This window comes from Watersipora subatra, chromosome 1 (genome assembly GCF_963576615.1).
Source record: "Watersipora subatra chromosome 1, tzWatSuba1.1, whole genome shotgun sequence".
Taxonomy (NCBI): Eukaryota; Metazoa; Bryozoa; class Gymnolaemata; order Cheilostomatida; family Watersiporidae; genus Watersipora; species Watersipora subatra.
The window spans coordinates 46,556,135-46,574,246 of record NC_088708.1 but is presented as its reverse complement, the minus strand read 5'-3'; the positions used below and the strand labels follow the sequence as shown (position 1 = coordinate 46,574,246).

At 36.0% G+C, this 18,112-nt stretch overlaps 2 protein-coding genes across 2 annotated transcripts in view; both read right to left on the bottom strand.

The window, feature by feature from the left end:
- Positions 1 to 18,112, bottom strand: part of LOC137410588 (phospholipid-transporting ATPase ABCA3-like) — a 77,962-nt gene that overhangs the window by 21,313 nt on the left and 38,537 nt on the right. The window lies entirely within an intron of this gene.
- The window catches only part of LOC137385323 (phospholipid-transporting ATPase ABCA3-like), a 33,584-nt gene that overhangs the window by 13,060 nt on the left and 2,412 nt on the right, over positions 1 to 18,112 (bottom strand). The window contains exons 3-13 of the mRNA XM_068071772.1: positions 17,823 to 18,057; positions 16,830 to 17,017; positions 12,166 to 12,347; positions 11,588 to 11,741; positions 10,970 to 11,085; positions 9,670 to 9,920; positions 7,884 to 8,006; positions 6,499 to 6,619; positions 4,446 to 4,619; positions 2,788 to 2,966; positions 737 to 919 (exon numbers count right to left, since the gene is read on the bottom strand). Of these exons, the coding sequence (XP_067927873.1) occupies positions 737 to 919; positions 2,788 to 2,966; positions 4,446 to 4,619; positions 6,499 to 6,619; positions 7,884 to 8,006; positions 9,670 to 9,920; positions 10,970 to 11,085; positions 11,588 to 11,741; positions 12,166 to 12,347; positions 16,830 to 17,017; positions 17,823 to 18,057 (1,906 nt within the window). The remainder of the gene's footprint in view (positions 1 to 736; positions 920 to 2,787; positions 2,967 to 4,445; positions 4,620 to 6,498; positions 6,620 to 7,883; positions 8,007 to 9,669; positions 9,921 to 10,969; positions 11,086 to 11,587; positions 11,742 to 12,165; positions 12,348 to 16,829; positions 17,018 to 17,822; positions 18,058 to 18,112) is intronic.

The window sequence follows — 18,112 nt, the reverse complement described above, 5'->3', positions numbered from 1 at the left end:
CATGGCTTATAACCTATAGAGCAAAGGCTATACCCTGCTAAGGATCTGCACTAAACACATTAATACACCTTCATTACAGGCAGTTTAGTAGAGCCAACTAGTACTGGTTACATAGTGTTGGAAAACCTATGACAACAAATCACAATTACGCAAAAGAGAGAAAGTGCTAAGAAATGCGTTAGCCTCAGCTTTCAAGCGTCAACTCCAAACTAGTAACAAAGATGAACTTATGCAAAATATTAGTAAATTTTATCAGAAAGTATCCGTATTTTTTTATCATTTGCCATTGTTTTCAGTGTTTGAGGTGATCTGACTGCCAGGATGTTTCAGGATTAAAATTGACAAAACTTGATCATGGTTTTATAACGCTCAGAAAAAAAAAGTGCCAAAATAGCATCACTAGTTGCTATCATTGCTATCATAGATATATTGGCTATTGTATTCAAGGTGCAGCGTTACGCGTCTCTATTCTGTCAGTCTCTTTGCAACTACAGACATGATAATCGCACTTTCATTTGATCTGACTGTTTTAACCGCCATCAAGTTTCATTGATTTTAATCTTGAAACATCCTGGCAGTCAGATCACCTCAAGCATCAAAAACAATCGCAAATGATAGAAAAATATCGATATTTTCTGATAAAATCTACTAAAATGTTGTGTAAATCCATCATTAAGCTGTGGAATTTCGAAGCCTTCTGCCCAAAAGTAAACTTAGCTAGGATGCACAATCTTACCTTGTTCTTGCCCTTAGATTTGAACTTCTTTGTCAGCCCCTTGATAGATATTCCTGCCGTGCTGTCGACAGGCTCCTCTTCAAAGTACTCACTTTTCTTCACGCCCTTTTTCTCGCTGACACTCACACGAGAGTTGTTCACATTTAGCGCCGCATTTGGTCTCGTTCCACACCAGTACGAAGGCTGTTGACAAAGGCAAAAACCTTATTCTCAAGAAGTTTCCAAGAGAAGATAGAAATTGTGGTAAAACTTAAGCAAATATTTGACTATACACGTAATTCTCAGCGTACAATGTTGAGCTTCTTAAAGATACAGTGAAAAGGTTGGTGAAAATCAGAATGACAACATAAAAACCATAAAAAGAATAAAATAGCTATAAGCTAGGTTACTAAACTCAAACAGGTTTGGAGTAAGTTACGGTGCGTATCACTATCAACCCTTTAACCTCTGAACCCAAGCACCACTGAGTCTCTACTTCTGATTTTCTTGAAACTAGATTCACAATAAAAACCTCTTTTTATTCATTTTTAGTTTGTTACAGTCATACCTCGACATATGAGAAAATCGAGATACGAGAATATATTTCGAGTGAGTTACTGCCTTGAGATACAAGAAACCCTTGAGATATGAACATATGAGCCAGTTCTCGATAGTCATAAAATGGCTAAGTATGCAAGAGGATGTTTCCGAGAACAGCAACAATCGGTCTTTGTCGTCACATTAGTTTAAAAAGTTTTAATAAGGTTGGTTAAAAGTTAGAGTGAGGCAAAAAGTGTCAAGCCAAAAACAAATAACAAACAATAAAAATGATGACAACATTAAAGTTAAGTTTAGTAAAAGATTAAACTTAGCTCTAAGTGTGTGTTTAGTGAGTTAAATTAATTTAAGTTAAATTAATTTAAGTTAAATTCAAAGTTTCTATTACGTAGCGTCACAAAAGTCTAGTGTACTGAATGCATTGCTGTCAAGTCTCTCTCACACTGCTGTTAGCCACTATGTCTGTCTCGCAGGTAAAAACTCCATACAGTACTGTACATAGTCATGTTACAATTTATTGCAGATCATAGGTAATGGTTTCACATTGTGAGTGTAGGTACTTAATTACAACAATTAAAAGCTCATTTTTCCATCGTAATATCTTGTTTTTAGGTGGTGTTCTCGGTGGTAGTATAAGAACCGATTATTTTGTATTTATTTACTTTATATAGGAAATACTGCATTGACATACGAGCACATTGAGCTCAGTCTCAGAACACATTAAGCTAGTTTGTCGAGGTATGATTGAAATTTAGTTATTCCACATAACTTAATTTTTATTAAAGCATTTGTTTTAAGGCCATGGGTAATTACCTGAAGTATTTACTAAGGGATATCAATGGCTTTAGACCTGCAGTGCAGATCTCTGAGAGAATTCACTTTCAATGTAAAGATTTGACTGTAGATAATTCTTACTCTCAGTTAAAAAGAAAGGGTATAATAAACACTAATATTAAAACACGTTCAAGATGTCATCAGACTATATATAGTGAATGAAGAAAGTTGACTTATAAAGCGTATACTCAGAGGAGTGATAGATGGGGGCCAGATAATGCTCCAGCCATCTCACTTATCGAGGATCATTGTTAAAAGAACAGCGTACTGATGAGATAAGGAGTTGCCCATCCTTTGACCCATCAACTCATAATAATCGTAGTCATCAGAGACCGGTTATAATCAAGATCTACTAACTACTAATCTAGAATAAACTGCAGATCTTGTTGCTTTCCTGGCAGCCATTATTATGGAGCAGCCTATGAACAATAGAGACTCTATTTTAGTTAATGTAATATCAGCTCGCTGGTTATCAACAAAAGCGCATGCACTGATGAAAGCGTATAGAATTGTTCAATGACCATTTTCAAAAACTTTAACTTCCTTCTGATAGCATTAATTCAGTTCATGCAATATTTACAATAGATGTGAAGCAGTTGTGCAGTGCTTGTCATATGCTCGGGAGAGTAAGGCAGTTGTTCAATGCTTGTCATATGACCGGGAGAGTGAAAGGAACTCACGAGCACAAAGAAGTACGGTGGTTGGGGAATGCCGTAGTTACCGGGGAAGACGGCCTCGATATACCACATGAGCACAAGGTGAATAATCGAGTCGAAAAACAGCATCATGAGAATGTCTCCGAGAGAGAGATTATCATCGACTGATACCGGCTGGTTCAGATTATTCCACTGCACACCATCTATAAACAAGAAACAAACTATGATGTTAAAAGAACGTTCTCTGTATCAATGAAATCAATAATTATGAAAAGAAAAAGCCGATTGTTTTATCCTATAGAGGAAAAGCAAATATTTTCTTTGGTGTAATTTAAAAGACAAGACTTTGATCAATACTCCACAATCAATTTTGCTATTTAAAGATGAGTATTCTGTACTACAACTCCATCATCTATAGGCTACTCAAATAATGAACAGCGCAAGGCCTTCACCGTGTGACAGACTGGCTGACCACACACCACACAGACACCTGTTATTAAATGACAGTGAGAGAACAGCGCAAGGCCTTCACTATGTGACATTGTAACTGACCACAAACCACACAGACACCTGTTAGTATATGACAGTGAGGGAACAGGCCTTCACCACAAGGCCTTCACCATGTGACATTGTAGCTGACCACACCCCACACAGACACCTGTTATTACATGACAGTGAGGGAACAGCGCAAGGTCTTCACTGTGTGACATTGTAGCTGACCACACCCCACACAGACACCTGTTATTACATGACAGTGAGGGAACAGCGCAAGGCCTTTACTGTGTGACATTGTAGCTGACCACACACCACACAGACACCTATTAGTAAATGACAGTGAGGAAGGGGTAAAGGACACATGGTTTAATGAAAAAGTAGAGCAGTTAAGCTCTTAGCCAATAGCTGAGCATAAACAATGAGCCAGGTGACATGCGTGATATTTTTACCTTAAGACGGTGTACCGGTTCATAAATTATAATTTTTAAATAATACATAAAAATGAAGTAATTCATATTATTACGGTTCACAGTTTCTGTCATTGGCTGGTCGAGTCAGTTGATTTGTTGAATGAAGAAAAAGAAGAGCAAATGAGAAGGTATTTACTTGTTGTGATTATTTTGTGTGATGGTCTCGTTCAGCCCCTCATGAGAGTGTGGCTGATGACGTAAACACACTGTGACCCTGAAGGCAGGTTCACACTATATTACAGTATGTCGGTGTTAATCCCATAATATTTTGTGTAGTTAACACATCAGCAAATAGTGTGCGGCATAGTGTTCTAATTATACAATGCAGTCGCGAAAACGATGAAATACGAGTCCCGCAGCAACTGTCGTAAAAGAAAATATAGATCAAGCAATTCACCGATGGCCAATCACTATCACCGAAGTGGTGCGCATTGCACAGGCTGTCATGGATGCTCGGCGAACTATCAGAAAAGTTTGATAGATACAATCTTTCCCGACGTATTCTCATTGCTTCGACGATGCCTTCGGTTTACGGTGCAAATAGTTGACAAATAATCAGAGAGAGGACAACACGACCTACGGCACTATATCAACCTTCGGCGATATAGTGTGAACTAACCTTTACAATATAGCGGTGATACAATTACTTGCATAGATGTGAACTAAGTCTTGCCAATAAACTGAGGTTTAAAGAAGGCGTGATGTCTAGCGACCTACCTGTTCCTTCAAATCGCCCAATGACGATCATGCCCAATGGCATTGCCAAGTTCAAGTTGAGACTACATAACATCTTGGCACCTCTGCCCATAGTGTCGTATCTCGGTGACACAAATGAGAAGGGAATGTAACTGAGAAAGAATATAATCCCTCCAGCAGCAGCGGCAGCATTGGCTAAAAGATCAGCAGAAGGACTCAAGTGAGTGCCGGAGTACTTCATACAAGCCACCGGAACTACTTAAGGTGAACTTACACCATTGAAGTGATGCAAATGAAAATAATATTAATATAAAGCTACGACATCAAACTTCAATTTGATGTAATTTTTGTCTCCTAAACCCATTTAGTACAGAGATATAATAGTTTGAATGCGATCATTTCTTGGAATACTCAGATTCAAACCTAAGTGTGATTATGGCGTCTAATAGTTGCACTTAGGCAAAGCGACTGACAGAATTATAGAGACGCATAACACTCCAACTTGAACACAATAGCTGATATCAATAATAACAGAGACAGGCAGCTAATGACATCGTTTTGGCAAGTATCTTTCTTCAGAGTGTTTTAACTGCAATCAAGTTTTGTCAATTTTAATCATGAAACATCCTGACAATCAGATCATCTCAAACATAAAAAACAATCACAAATGATAGAAAAATACTAATACTTTTTTGATAAAATCTACCTAAAATTTTTGTAAGTTGATCTTTAAGATAATGCTTCGTCAGAATAGGTGAAACCTGTTCAGGGACTGACATACAGGCAAAAGGTTGACACATTACTAGATCGGTACAAGTGCTGACATAAACAGAATTACAGCAACCAAAATAGAGCCTTTAGAATTGCTGTAATGCAGTTTTAAAGACTAACCATGCCGAGCAAATACTGTCAATAGACGTATTATTGGCAGCGCAGGTCAGCGTATAGAAAGGGTAATATTGATCTATACATTGCAACCTCTCTCTATTGCTAATTAAAGCTTATAGAGAAAATACTTTTCACAGAAGAAAGTTGGATCTGAAACATCATCAAAAAGTAGCAAGATGCTCGCAAACCAATAAATATGATGATTCCAATTTTAGTTTTAAAAAATTTGTTATAGAAGAAAATGCTAGAAATAGCGCAAGTTTTTGTAATTTATGCGACCGACCATGGCAGATGGCCGTTACATTTGTTACTTTAGTTCTCATCGACACCTAGAATGAGCCGATTAAAAACTTTTGATCCTATGGAATGCCATGAACCAATAGGCTAATATGATTCTAAGTTTTCGTGATGCATATTTTCTGAAGATGAGTTAGACACAGATACTGGGATGAGAAAGACAGAGGGCAGTCTTCAAACCTTCATGTAAATGATAGAACATACATAAACAAAACCACAAAGCTATGAGCAATCAAAGGAACAAAAAATTATAACAAGCTATAACAATGTATATAAATGCCATTGAATGAACTTAATGCTTTTGTAAGAATCAACAACATGGGGTGACTATATATGAATTGGGAGAGTAATAGATCCGTAAAACTATTGCTAGCTATAACAATGTATATAAATGCCATTGAATGAACTTAATGCTTTTGTAAGAATCAACAACATGGGGTGACTATATATGAATTGGGAGAGTAATAGATCCGTAAAACTATTGCTAGCTATAACAATGAATATAAATGCCATTGAATGAACTTAATGCTTATGTAAGAATCAACTACATGGGGTGACTATATATGAATTGGGAGAGTAGTAGATCCGTAAAACTATGGCCTCCATTACATCATGAGTTGACACAAACAACAGGCCAATGTATGTATTGTTGCCAAGCATTTAACGAGTTTTCACCAGCAATAGAGAGATTACAATGTATAGATCAATACAACCCGTCCTATACGCTGACCTCTGTGAACAATACATACATCCATTGACAGCGCGAGTATCAAGAGGCTGGCTTCTCTATAATATTATATTCTAAGGACAAAAGGTGTCACTCAAAGGCGTCTACTAACATGATGTAATCTGAGTTCATTTCAAACAGCATGATATAAAGATGACTGACCTTTGTTGAAGATGACGCTGACGTTAAAGCAGAAGCAGATGATGCAGGTGGCGTAGAGAAGGAAAAAGAGCCAGATAATAAGAAAGTTGGAGTTTGGCAGGACTGTGAACTTGGCGGAAGCCTTTAAAAATACAACCGTACAACAGTGTTAAGGATGCACAGCTGAGACATAACGGAACATCAGAATGTTAGTCCGTTGCACCTAGTCACATACTTGGTTCAAACAGTGTAAGAAAATACATTCAACGCAACACTAGTGTGGCATTTAAAATCCTTAGTGACTATGTAGGTTTTGACAATGAAGTCTGTGTGTAAAGCTCTTGTCGTAGAGCATAAACTTGCAAATCATGAACGATTCATGTCTGACACGTAAACAAGCTGACGCAGTCAACATGACAGATCTTAACATGCATAGCAGGGTATTATAACAAGTCTTGGCATATCTACAAAATTATTCCAAAATTCAGCTAGGTGATGGATTGGTGTAGATGGGAGTGCACCAGTTGCACAAGTTGCTGAGCTAGATGTTGTGGGTTCGAACCCTGTGTGATGCAATATTTTCTCAACATCCAACCGTGGCCATGGACATACATGACTCCTATTATCGATATTCCGTGGCTATGGAGATATACGGCTGTGAATATGGCTACATATGGCTGTGAACACACATGTCACCTATTACCGTGAAGATTGCTGGTCAGGCTATAACTAACTGCTACTGGCATCCTCTGGGGCAGGTGCATATTGTTACACATATTCAATGCAACCGACAACAGAACTGCTCAATTGGAAAGTGTCTACTGATATATCATTTGGAGATTCTCTTTTGTATTTAAATCCCTATTATGCAGATGCCGGATTAACATTTCATCTACCGTAGTTTTGGGGCCAGAATATTCAGGCGCATTATTTGGGGAAAATTTTTTGGTTTAATGTACTTATTATAATAAAACACAAGTAAATGCTAATTTTGAGTCAGAAAATAACTTGAAACAAAAGAAAATGCAAGCATACTCTGAACTATAGATGATTTCATATAACATATAATAAATACTTACCTAACATTCTAGCAAGTGAACACTTGCTTGGAAAAATGTGTGAAAGCATTTTAAAAAGAAAAGAATGTTTTAGCTCAGCCTAAATAAAAGGGAAGCTACAAGCGCCTGAGAGCACCTTGAATAAATTGCTGTGTTTTCATCATCCATATTTTCCACCATCTGAATGATGACATCAGCACCAAAGTGTGAAGCCTTCAGTTGTGCTGTATTTGAACTGCAGATTTAAAATTCGAACATTTTAAATTTCCAAAAAAACTAGAACCTATTAAAAAGATCATTTGAGAAAGATTAAAATTGGATATTTTTAAAATACATTTAGATATTTACGTTGAATGGAGGGCAGAGGAGGAAGGACATGAGGAATGTCACAACAAGTAGGAACAGGAAATACTTAAAGAAGGCAGAGGTCCACTGAAGCCAGTTGGCCATGCCCATCATCCTCATCGATTCCTACAGCAAGAGAAACTGCATCTACATATAATGATTATTGTCGAGTAAGTCCTATTGTATAATTACAAATGACTGTCATATATATATATATATATATGTATAAGTATATATATATGTATATATATGTAGGTATATACGTCTATATATATATATATATATATACTAACTGTGCCACCCGGCGTTGCCAGAATAATAAAAAAGTCTTTGGACAAAAAATTGATTTGTATTTAACATATAACAACATTTGCCATTCTAACTTTCAAACTACATATTATGAGAAAAGTGTTTTGTGTAATTGAAATAAATTGAGAGAGAAAATAAAACAACTGTAAAGGTTTTCAAACTTTGCTAAACAACATTTAAACTTCATATCATGAGGAAAATGTTTCGTGTAGGTCAAATAAATTAAAAAAATAAAACGACTACAAAAAGATTTAGATGTAAATGTGAAATAATTAGCAAGTAATAGCTAAATTAAGTTGGTTTTGCTACGATTACAATAAAAGATGATTCGGTAATCATACAATTAATACGAACTGAGAAAACAAAATAAAAATAGTCAATATGTTGAATTAATAATAACAATTCTTGCATAGAAGTGTGTGTTTGTGTCTATAAAAAGGGTTACTGTTCCACCAGAAGCTATCCATCAAAACTTTGAATACGGCGATAGTGGTACCTCTTGATACCGGTACAAATGTAAAAATGAGATAACGCACTGTTTTTGTATGACCGAACGGGGAGATAATGTCGAGGCTTTTCCCACGGAGACCATTTAATTCTCCTCGCGAGAAGAATTGGCCTTGACCCCAGATATAGTAGTTGAACATTATGAAAAATATTTCTTAACAGGGGCATCGTAACGCTTGGCCGCATCGGTAAAATAATCAGTATGCGCTATAGCTATATCTACAGCCGGAATGACAGACACACTTGGAGAAATATATATAGATATACAATCGACAGGTACATCGAGACAGCCGATGGTGACATCTGCATGGTGAGCTGTCATATACACACAGCCAACAGGTATATCAACACAGTCGATGGTGGCATCTGCACGATAAGCTGTCACATCCACACAGTCGACAGGTATATCGAGACAGCTGATGGTAACATCTGCATTGTGAGCTGTCATATACACACAGTCGACAGGTACATCGAGACAGCCGATGGTGACATCTGCATTGTGAGTTGTCATATATATACAGTCGACAAGTTGACTATCATTGACAGTTGATTGTGGTTACCTGAACAATCGGTGCAAGGTTTGAACAATTGTCAGTACAAGGTGTAGTACTGACAATTGTTCAAGGTTTGTCAGTACAAGGTTTGAACAATTCTATCAACTAACAACCTTTCAGTTGCTTGGTGCACTTTCTAGCGTCGAAGTCACATAGTAGAAGCTTACTTCTTCAAGGTTACATGGTCAGACATATACCATAGGCAAAACGCGTGATCAGTATACATATACATATATTGGCCCGTTGTTTGTGCCAACTCATGGTATACTCAAGGTGATAGTTTTACGAATCTATTACTTTCCCAAGTTTAAGTCTAATCACTCCATGTAGTTGATTCTTACATAAACATTAAGTTCATTCAATGGCATTCCTATTCATTGTTATAACTAGCAGCGGAGTTAATGGAAATATATGTATACCTTGAGTTTCTTCTCCTTTTCAAGTGTCACCTCCTTGGGAATGTTGAGGGCAAAGAAGATGAAGCAAAGGAGGATGAAAAAAGAAAAGTTGAGCTGAATGATAAGCAAGAAGAGGTCGTCCGTGTAGGGTGGGTAAGGGAACTGCTCCATCACCGTGTCATACTCAGAGATATTTGCGCTAGGGTTGAGAATGTCTATGACACTCATTTGGATGGCATGCTGAATTTGGAGGAACCCCTCGTCATAGTAATCTAAAACCAATTGTTAAGTGTCATCTTTGTGACTTTTGAAGGTTGTAGCACCATCTGCTGAAGTGGAAATGGATTTCATCTATGAATTTAGTTTATTTGTATGCAACAATCATCAATCACTCAACAAATTTGCATTTGGGGTAAAAAACTGCAAAAGAGATTTTGTGATTGATTTTTGGTTATGTTTAGTCAGTATTGGTACAAATCAAAAGAAATAAAAATACATTCGGAAATTCTTCTAGCATGGATAATTTTAAGAGTAAAACAAAAATGTGAACGGATACAACTTTATTAATGATGGTTAGAAGGCATAACAATGAACTCAGTAAATAAACAACATGCAAAACAAAGTTATAAAGCGGTGCTATCAAACAGGTTGGAGCAGTTACAATGAAACCTTAAATAGTTAACCTATAATTATTGTACAGTATATAGTTAAGGTAATGGTAAACCTGATGTTGATACATGTATAACAAAACCTGACGATGATATATACGTCAAAAAACCTGTGTCAGTATAGTTAAGTCTGATGTTGATATAGTTAAACTTAATGTTAATATAGTTATACTTGACGTTGATACAGTTGAGCTCAATGATGATATAGTTACACTTGATGTTGATATAGTTAAACTCGATGTTGATATGGTTACACTTGATGTTTATATAGTTATAAGCGATTATGATATAGTTAAACTTGATGTTTGTATAGATAAACTGAATGTTGATATAGTTAACCTTGATATTGATACAGTTAAAGATGATGTTGATATAGTTTAACTTAATGTTGATACAGTTGAAACTTGATATCGATATAGTTAAACTTGATGTCGATATAGTTGAAACTTGATATCGATATTATTAAATAACTACTACGATAATTAAACCTGCATCACTAAAGGGTCTTGCAAAAAATGGCTCCTAGCAAGTCTAACAACAAACAAGTTTAGAGATGTGTGCTGGAGAGCAGTGAAGTTCAAAGGAGAATAAGCAATGTTAAATTAGGACAAGAAACAAGAAGCATTAAAGCAGTTGTACAACATAATTCATACTAGGGATACTAGAGAAATTGTCCCCACTAGGACCAGGAAAGACTAGTGAAGGATAGACTTGGTTCGTATTCCATTCACTGCCAACAGAATCGGCAGTCCTCAGGTTGTATTTACCCCTATAACATTCCAATATGCATTGATGTTAGCATACATTGACAGTTGGCGAATTAACCATGGTCACAATTTTTGATGATACCAACAACATACATGTAAATTATCCAATTGCCATGCTGTCTTTACGCTGCTAGTGCTGGCATATAGTTAAAAGGCCAGCATTGTAACCAGCTATTACATCATTGTGACCTGATGAATGCTGATTGCTTCTGATCAATTTTAGTAGGCTAGTTATATAATTAACAATTGGTGCAATCTATACAAAAAAGAAATTCTATCAACTACTTTGTGCTTTCACTTTTTTTAGCAAAATATCTTTAGTTTTACATCGTTTCTGACAATAAGTAATCCAATAGTAAAATAAGTTTATTTGAGAGTAAAAACAATTTACTTGGAACAGTATTTTAACGCATAGCTTCCAAAATAAGTCAGGACTAAAACGCTAACCACTTGTAACAAAATGCATCCTTTCAAAACTATGTTGCTTTTTATGACAGTTCTTACCTAATGGTAAATGAAATATTGTTGGGTATGCTTGAATTGTAAGCTTCAGGATTGTCAAACACTACAGCAGCAAGATAGACAATTTCATTGTTGACGGTGTCATTATTGAAAACCATCAAGTCAACAAGCTCCTTCTCCGAATCAACTCCTTTAACTAAAACAGAGATACGCCATTAAAAACACTGTCGCATTGGTGATTATAAAAACTTTAAGTGCACAATATATTCCTATGATAATCAACAACAAAATTTAAATGGCATAAGATATAACATCAAAACTTTAAACATTCCTTATTTAAAACAAAAAATCTAAAACATTGATCATGAACATGGAATTGACTGTTCCATGTTCGTGAACATGGATTAACTTGGTCAGATGCGATGAAATCATCTAACAAGTTATATAAATCAAATTTAAACTAAGTGTGTAACAAAGTAAGCCCTTAAAAGTTTAAGAAGACAAAATTGGAGCAATGTCTTACCAACAAAAAGTGTTACCTACTATTGAATTTAAAAGTAAAGAATACTCGAGTCAGTAATAGTAATATTTTCACATTCCCTATAATATATGTCACTTACATGGAGGAAGTGGTGGAAAAGGTGGACGAAGGTACTGCTGCGAGCGTTGCATAATCAGATCAGTGTATGTAGATTTAGGGGTGTAAGCTACATTAAGGAATCCAAGTTGACCTGGAAGTTGATCGATTGAGAAAGATGGAAAGTAAGTTGGATCAGGAAATTCCGTCACAACGACAATTGATCTGAGCATCACCATCACAAAACACAAAAAGACAGGAATAAGAAACTCAAATGCTGTAACGAGCTTCTTCCGGAATTGAAGCTTCCAGCTCTTGTATTGCAACAAGTAAAATTGGGTAGAGATTGACATTGTTGCAGTATCTACAACAAACGAACAGGCATATATATTATTTCAGTGTTTAACTCAGCAAAAATGCAGAATGTTATCTGATAGAAAGGATGGCAACTATGTTATGTTTGACTATTAATCATGCAAGGTAGGAGTAAGATCTTTGACAAGCATAATGCCAGTCTCGATCACTCTAAAATTTGTTGCCAATACAAACCAAATATTGGAAAATTCACCACACACAAAAAGAAGTATGAATAAAAATTGCCAAGCATTATAGTATCAATAATATTATTCCCCCATTTTTTATGGAGAGTGTTCATATCATTGATAGTTTTAAGATTAGTTTTGGTTAAAATTCAATTATTCAATCATTGATTAAAATTTACAATAAAAACAAAATTCAATAAAATATATAAGCAAAAAATAATAAAGCAGATTTTTTAACTACGTATCTTCATAATAAAAGTCAAACAGCGATGAGAAAGTGTAATGAAATGTTGTTGTAAATAAGTTATTTTAGATTGCAAGTAATAGGCCTATAGGTGTTGTATAAATGTGTACACTTACATGTATTGATGTGAAGATGAGCCTCCACCTTTCATTACCCTCCCTTATATCCTCCCCATACTGCCTTATACTACCTAATCTACTAGCTTTACCCTCTAGCTTTATCCAGCTTTATGCACTCACCGTAATTACCAAGACCACCTGTACTGCCTTGAGCTCTGACACCCACATAGCCTGAGCCTAACAAATCTCATAATACAACAATGTAAAAATGGTTTAATCAACAAAAAAAGAGTTATACAATGAGCACTTTAACAAAAACATGTTAAAGTGTTGATATTTACCGGTTCTTGCTCTTGTACTCTAGAAAACAACGGATGTGCGAAAAGCATGCATCACTTGATTCAAATATTTTAGGTCAAATGAACAATATAAACAATCGTGACGATTCTTTAAAACGCTGATCGTGATATTGCCGTTATCAATAAGTCCCAAAAGAAATAAAGAGACCAGTCCGCTATATCGTTACACTCCTTTTGGTGCTATTGTATGGCTATCGGCAACATCACCAAGGTAAGAATAAAAACCACAAGTGTAGTCGTTGTGTAGCAATAGACCGTGCGGCACATACGTGTACACAAGTAATAAGTTTTTTAACTAATCTTTGTGTGAATAAACATAGAGCCCAAGCTAAATTATGTAATATAACGTTATGAGCATAGAGACGATAACTACTCAGAACAAAGGAGTACCAGAACGTGTAGCTATCTTTGTTGTATGGAAATATCACCAAAACTCACAAAATATCACAAACAGAGAGTGATGCTAAACCACAAGATAAGCATACAATATTACAAGCAGCAAGACATCAAAAAATCCAAGAACTAGAAAATGTCAAAAAGCAAATTAGAAACTCTAAAGTAGAAAGAATCCATCACAGAAAATTAGTCAATCGCCATGCCGGAACACCACCAAAGAAACATTGGAAACAAATCAGATGATTACATACTGTATATACAGATTTGTCAGACACAATCTAGATGCCAAGAGTAAGTCACGAACTCCACCCTACATGTCTAAATCATGTACACCAGCTAGAGACTTGATGCAAACAAGATATCATCGCACACCTGACATAAAGCATTGAGCGTTAATGCTCAATCTACTCCCCACAGACTATCATTTTCACATGCTAGACATCTATAAATAAAACAGCTCTAATGACTCAGCCTCTCTCTTTTCCAATGGCTTGCAGCTCTCTCTTTCTTACCCAAGGGCCTGTTTAGGCACTCTCTCCTCTGTCTACTAAAGAGCTGCTCTCTCTTTCCAATGATATACACCCCCCATGGGGGGGGGGCTGTATATTATTGCTCTTTCTCTTTTCTACCTGTGAAGTCTCTTTTCTCCCACGAACTGCTGAAGTTTTTTACTTATGAACTGTCATGACTTTCATTTGACTGTCAAGACTGAAAAAATGAGTATATAATTTATGGCCGTTTGAGTAAGGGTGTAACATTTATTAGCTATTTAATTCTTTTGTCATAAATACTTTTGTTTAGAATTTGTTAGTTGTGTATTTTAATTGTTGAACTTATAGAATAAAGAAGTAACTTTTACTGCTAAATATCAGTATTGCTTACAATAGCTTAAATCACTTGTACCCAAACCAATAATGATCAATTCAGTTCCCAAAAGCTAAGCAAAAGTACACAAACCAAACACAGGTAGTCAAAAGAGAATAGAATGACAAAGCAATTTCAACACTGATGTTGTTTGTCAATTCGGATTAATTATGAATAATATAATTCTTTCATATCTGCCTGTAGCAACTTCATTCTGATTGTTAGTATTGTGAAGCATGGAAAATTAATAAAACTGTGACAACTTCATTACAGAGCTAGTGTATATTTTAGTTTCTATTCACTCATTTGCTAGAAACGTATTTTTTTTAGCTCTTAAAGATGAAACCTTTTGCAGTAATAAGTGCCAGGAATTCATTTATATCGCCACTCACGTTAATATTGTGAATAAAGGTTATCTTAGTGTGGTTGTTCAGACTGCTTCAGAGATTCTATTGGGCAAAGGAAGGTTTGCTCCTTTGGTACTTGAACCAAAATCTACTGCCGGCGCATCTGGAGATTTGCTCAGTAGCATAGTACAGTGCTGAAAGGCAGTATCACAATTGTGAGTGGTATATTGTAACAGGGTAGAGAGAATGGCTTACTAATCGAGTGTAGTTATTGATGGTGATATCTTTGTTCCAGCAATGCTCTCTTTTCTACCAATATAATGAGGAATATCAAGGAGCTCATGACTTGCCTGTATTCCATCCTTTGATATGTTTGAGCGCTTAGGCTTTGCTGGACTTCCCCTTTGATCCACAGAGCTTACACTTCTGTTCAGGTGTCTTCATAAAAATGTCTTTTACTAATTATTCCATTGCCACCATAGTTTTTCTGTACGAGCCAAACTTCTGCATAATTCTGTGCATTAATTGCATTTTTGGATTAAATTGCATTTGTTTTAATGTTATGCATAATAAATTACCCATATATTTGCCAAAGGTCTCTGGTCGGTGAAACAAATCAAACACAAGGTATTCTTACAGGAACACCCGCTCCAACATACAGCACTAAACTTTCAAGAACTGATTTTATTAAGAACTTTATACTGATGACTTTACAGTGATGCACTAGTGAGCTGAACGAGGACCCTAACTTTAGAAAGGTCAATCTATGAAAGTGTGTTGAATTTATTGGTCGATTGTTAAAACATTTCTGCAGTTTGTGTAGAAATCACATCACTTCAGCATATCTTGACAACATATATATATACATATATACATGTAAATACAAATGAGCATACATGTAACAAATGTATGCTCATTTGTTGCACGTATGCAACAAATGTGCAACAAAACTCTACTTTAACTGTGGCAATGTTGACAAGTACCTCAAAACTCTAGTAATCTGTGAAAACTGTTAACATTTGCCAAAGCATTAGTGATCAGTGATAATTTTAACACGTGCATCAAACCTGTAGCAATTCATGTAAATTCTAATATGCGACTCAGAACACTGGTGATGTCTGACTATGTTGCCGTGTGCCTCAAAACTTTAGTTATCAGTGATTAGTTACTCAAAGATAGTAATCTACTTCAATGTTATTAATTATTATGTAGTTATACCCGTACAGCTAGTTGAGAACGACTAGCCCTAAGATGCTGAAGGAATCAGCGAAACTTCTCCCACCCTAAACAACAGAGAAGTGCGATAAGGTTGCCATATATTTTTTCCACAACTTCAAACATCACTAACTTTGATATTTTAGGAAAATATTCGAGATACGTCTATTGTGAGCAAGAACAGGCATGATTGGTATTTCATAAATACTTTAGCTGACCGCATGTCAGTAATCGTGCGAATGAACTTGAAATGAATGCAGAACTTGAAAACAAACCAAACTTGTGAAACGAAAGTAAAAATTCAGACCACAATTTGCACTTAAAAGTTAAAATTAGCATAACGTTTGGTAAACAATTAGGAAAGAACTATAAATTTTATGAAACAATATCAAATGCCTACAATAAATTTAAGAATGATCACCTTATATCATAATATTTTAAAGAATTACAAAAATAACTTTCTAACAATTATAATGAAAGAAAATATCAAATAAAACACAAAATATCTAAATGTATAGAATAGATAATATTTTGCAACACAATATAAAGGATCTTAAGTATATGACTGCATTGGCTAACAAAAAATAGAGGCGGAACAGAAACTTGAGCAGAAATCAGTTAACAATTTGACGACTAGTATTTTCTACGACGTATTCTGGTATACAACACAGGCAGCAGCACTGCCTCATCTGGCTTGAGCAGTCTTTCTCTCTCTCTTCAGGGTCTATCTGTGCACGCGCAAAGTTGATGAAAACTTGCTCTAGTGTAGTCTGACTGACGGAGTAGTCCTCTATGAGTAAACGTTTCTTGTTGTCCTCCATTGTCTTGAAAATCATGGCCCAGCTCAGATCACCCTTCGGTATTTGATACTGAAAACAAAGCTCTGTGACTAAACACAATGTTTAAGAAGGTTCAATTCTTCCAAACTCTCTGACAATCTTACCTGTAGTCCTTGAGTCAATACAAATAGAAGTATGAAACATGAAATGTTAAAGAACTAGAGAGTGAACGGGACCAGAGAGCTTATGGGACAACGGAGCAACAGAGTCGAAGAAGCATAAAGGCTATGTGACCAGAGGCTATACAGAACCAAAGTGTTTGCAGGACTGGACTTTGACGCCTAGAAACTTAGTGGGACCAAACATTGATGAAGCAGAAACATTCCGAAATTGCAAGACAAGAGAGTTACACCACTAGAATAGTTATGAGACCAGAGAATTTAAATAAGAAAAGGGTGTACATGACCGGAGAGTGTGTGATACCAGAATGCTCACTAAACCAGAAAACTTGCTGAAGCAGAGGAATTAAAAGTTTTAAGAACAAAGCAGCTTACAGAATCAAGTATATTACATGACTCATAAACTTTACATGTTCTTGAGGTAGAGGAATCTACCAGCTTCTAAAATCTATCGAAGTATTGACTTCAACTTAAACTAGCTGACAATCCTACCTTTACTAAAACCTGCTCACATTCCTACCTGAACTAAAACCTGCTGACAATCCTACCTTTTCTAAAACCTGCTGACAATCCTACCTTTTCTAAAACCTGCTGACAATCCTACCTTTTCTAAAACCTGCTGACAATCCTACCTTTTCTAAAACCTGCTGACAATCCTACTTTTCCTAAAACCTGTTGATATTCCTGCATTCGCTAAAACCAGCTGATATTTCTACCTGAACTAAATTCTGATGTTTATCTTTCAACAGAGCCCCAGCAAATGTCTCCTCAATAAACCGCTGAAGAGACTGAACATCTGGCATGGAGCCATCAGCAGGATAGCCCAGCCTAGCTATGAGTGTGTAACCAGCACCAAACTTGTTTATAAGGTGCTGAGTGCTGCCGAGGCATCTGTATTTGCCATTCACCATGATGGCCATTCTAGTGCATAGAGCCTCACACTCCTCCATACTGAAATACAATAGAGAGTGATCCTACTCAATGTGTGACAACTCCAACATGCACA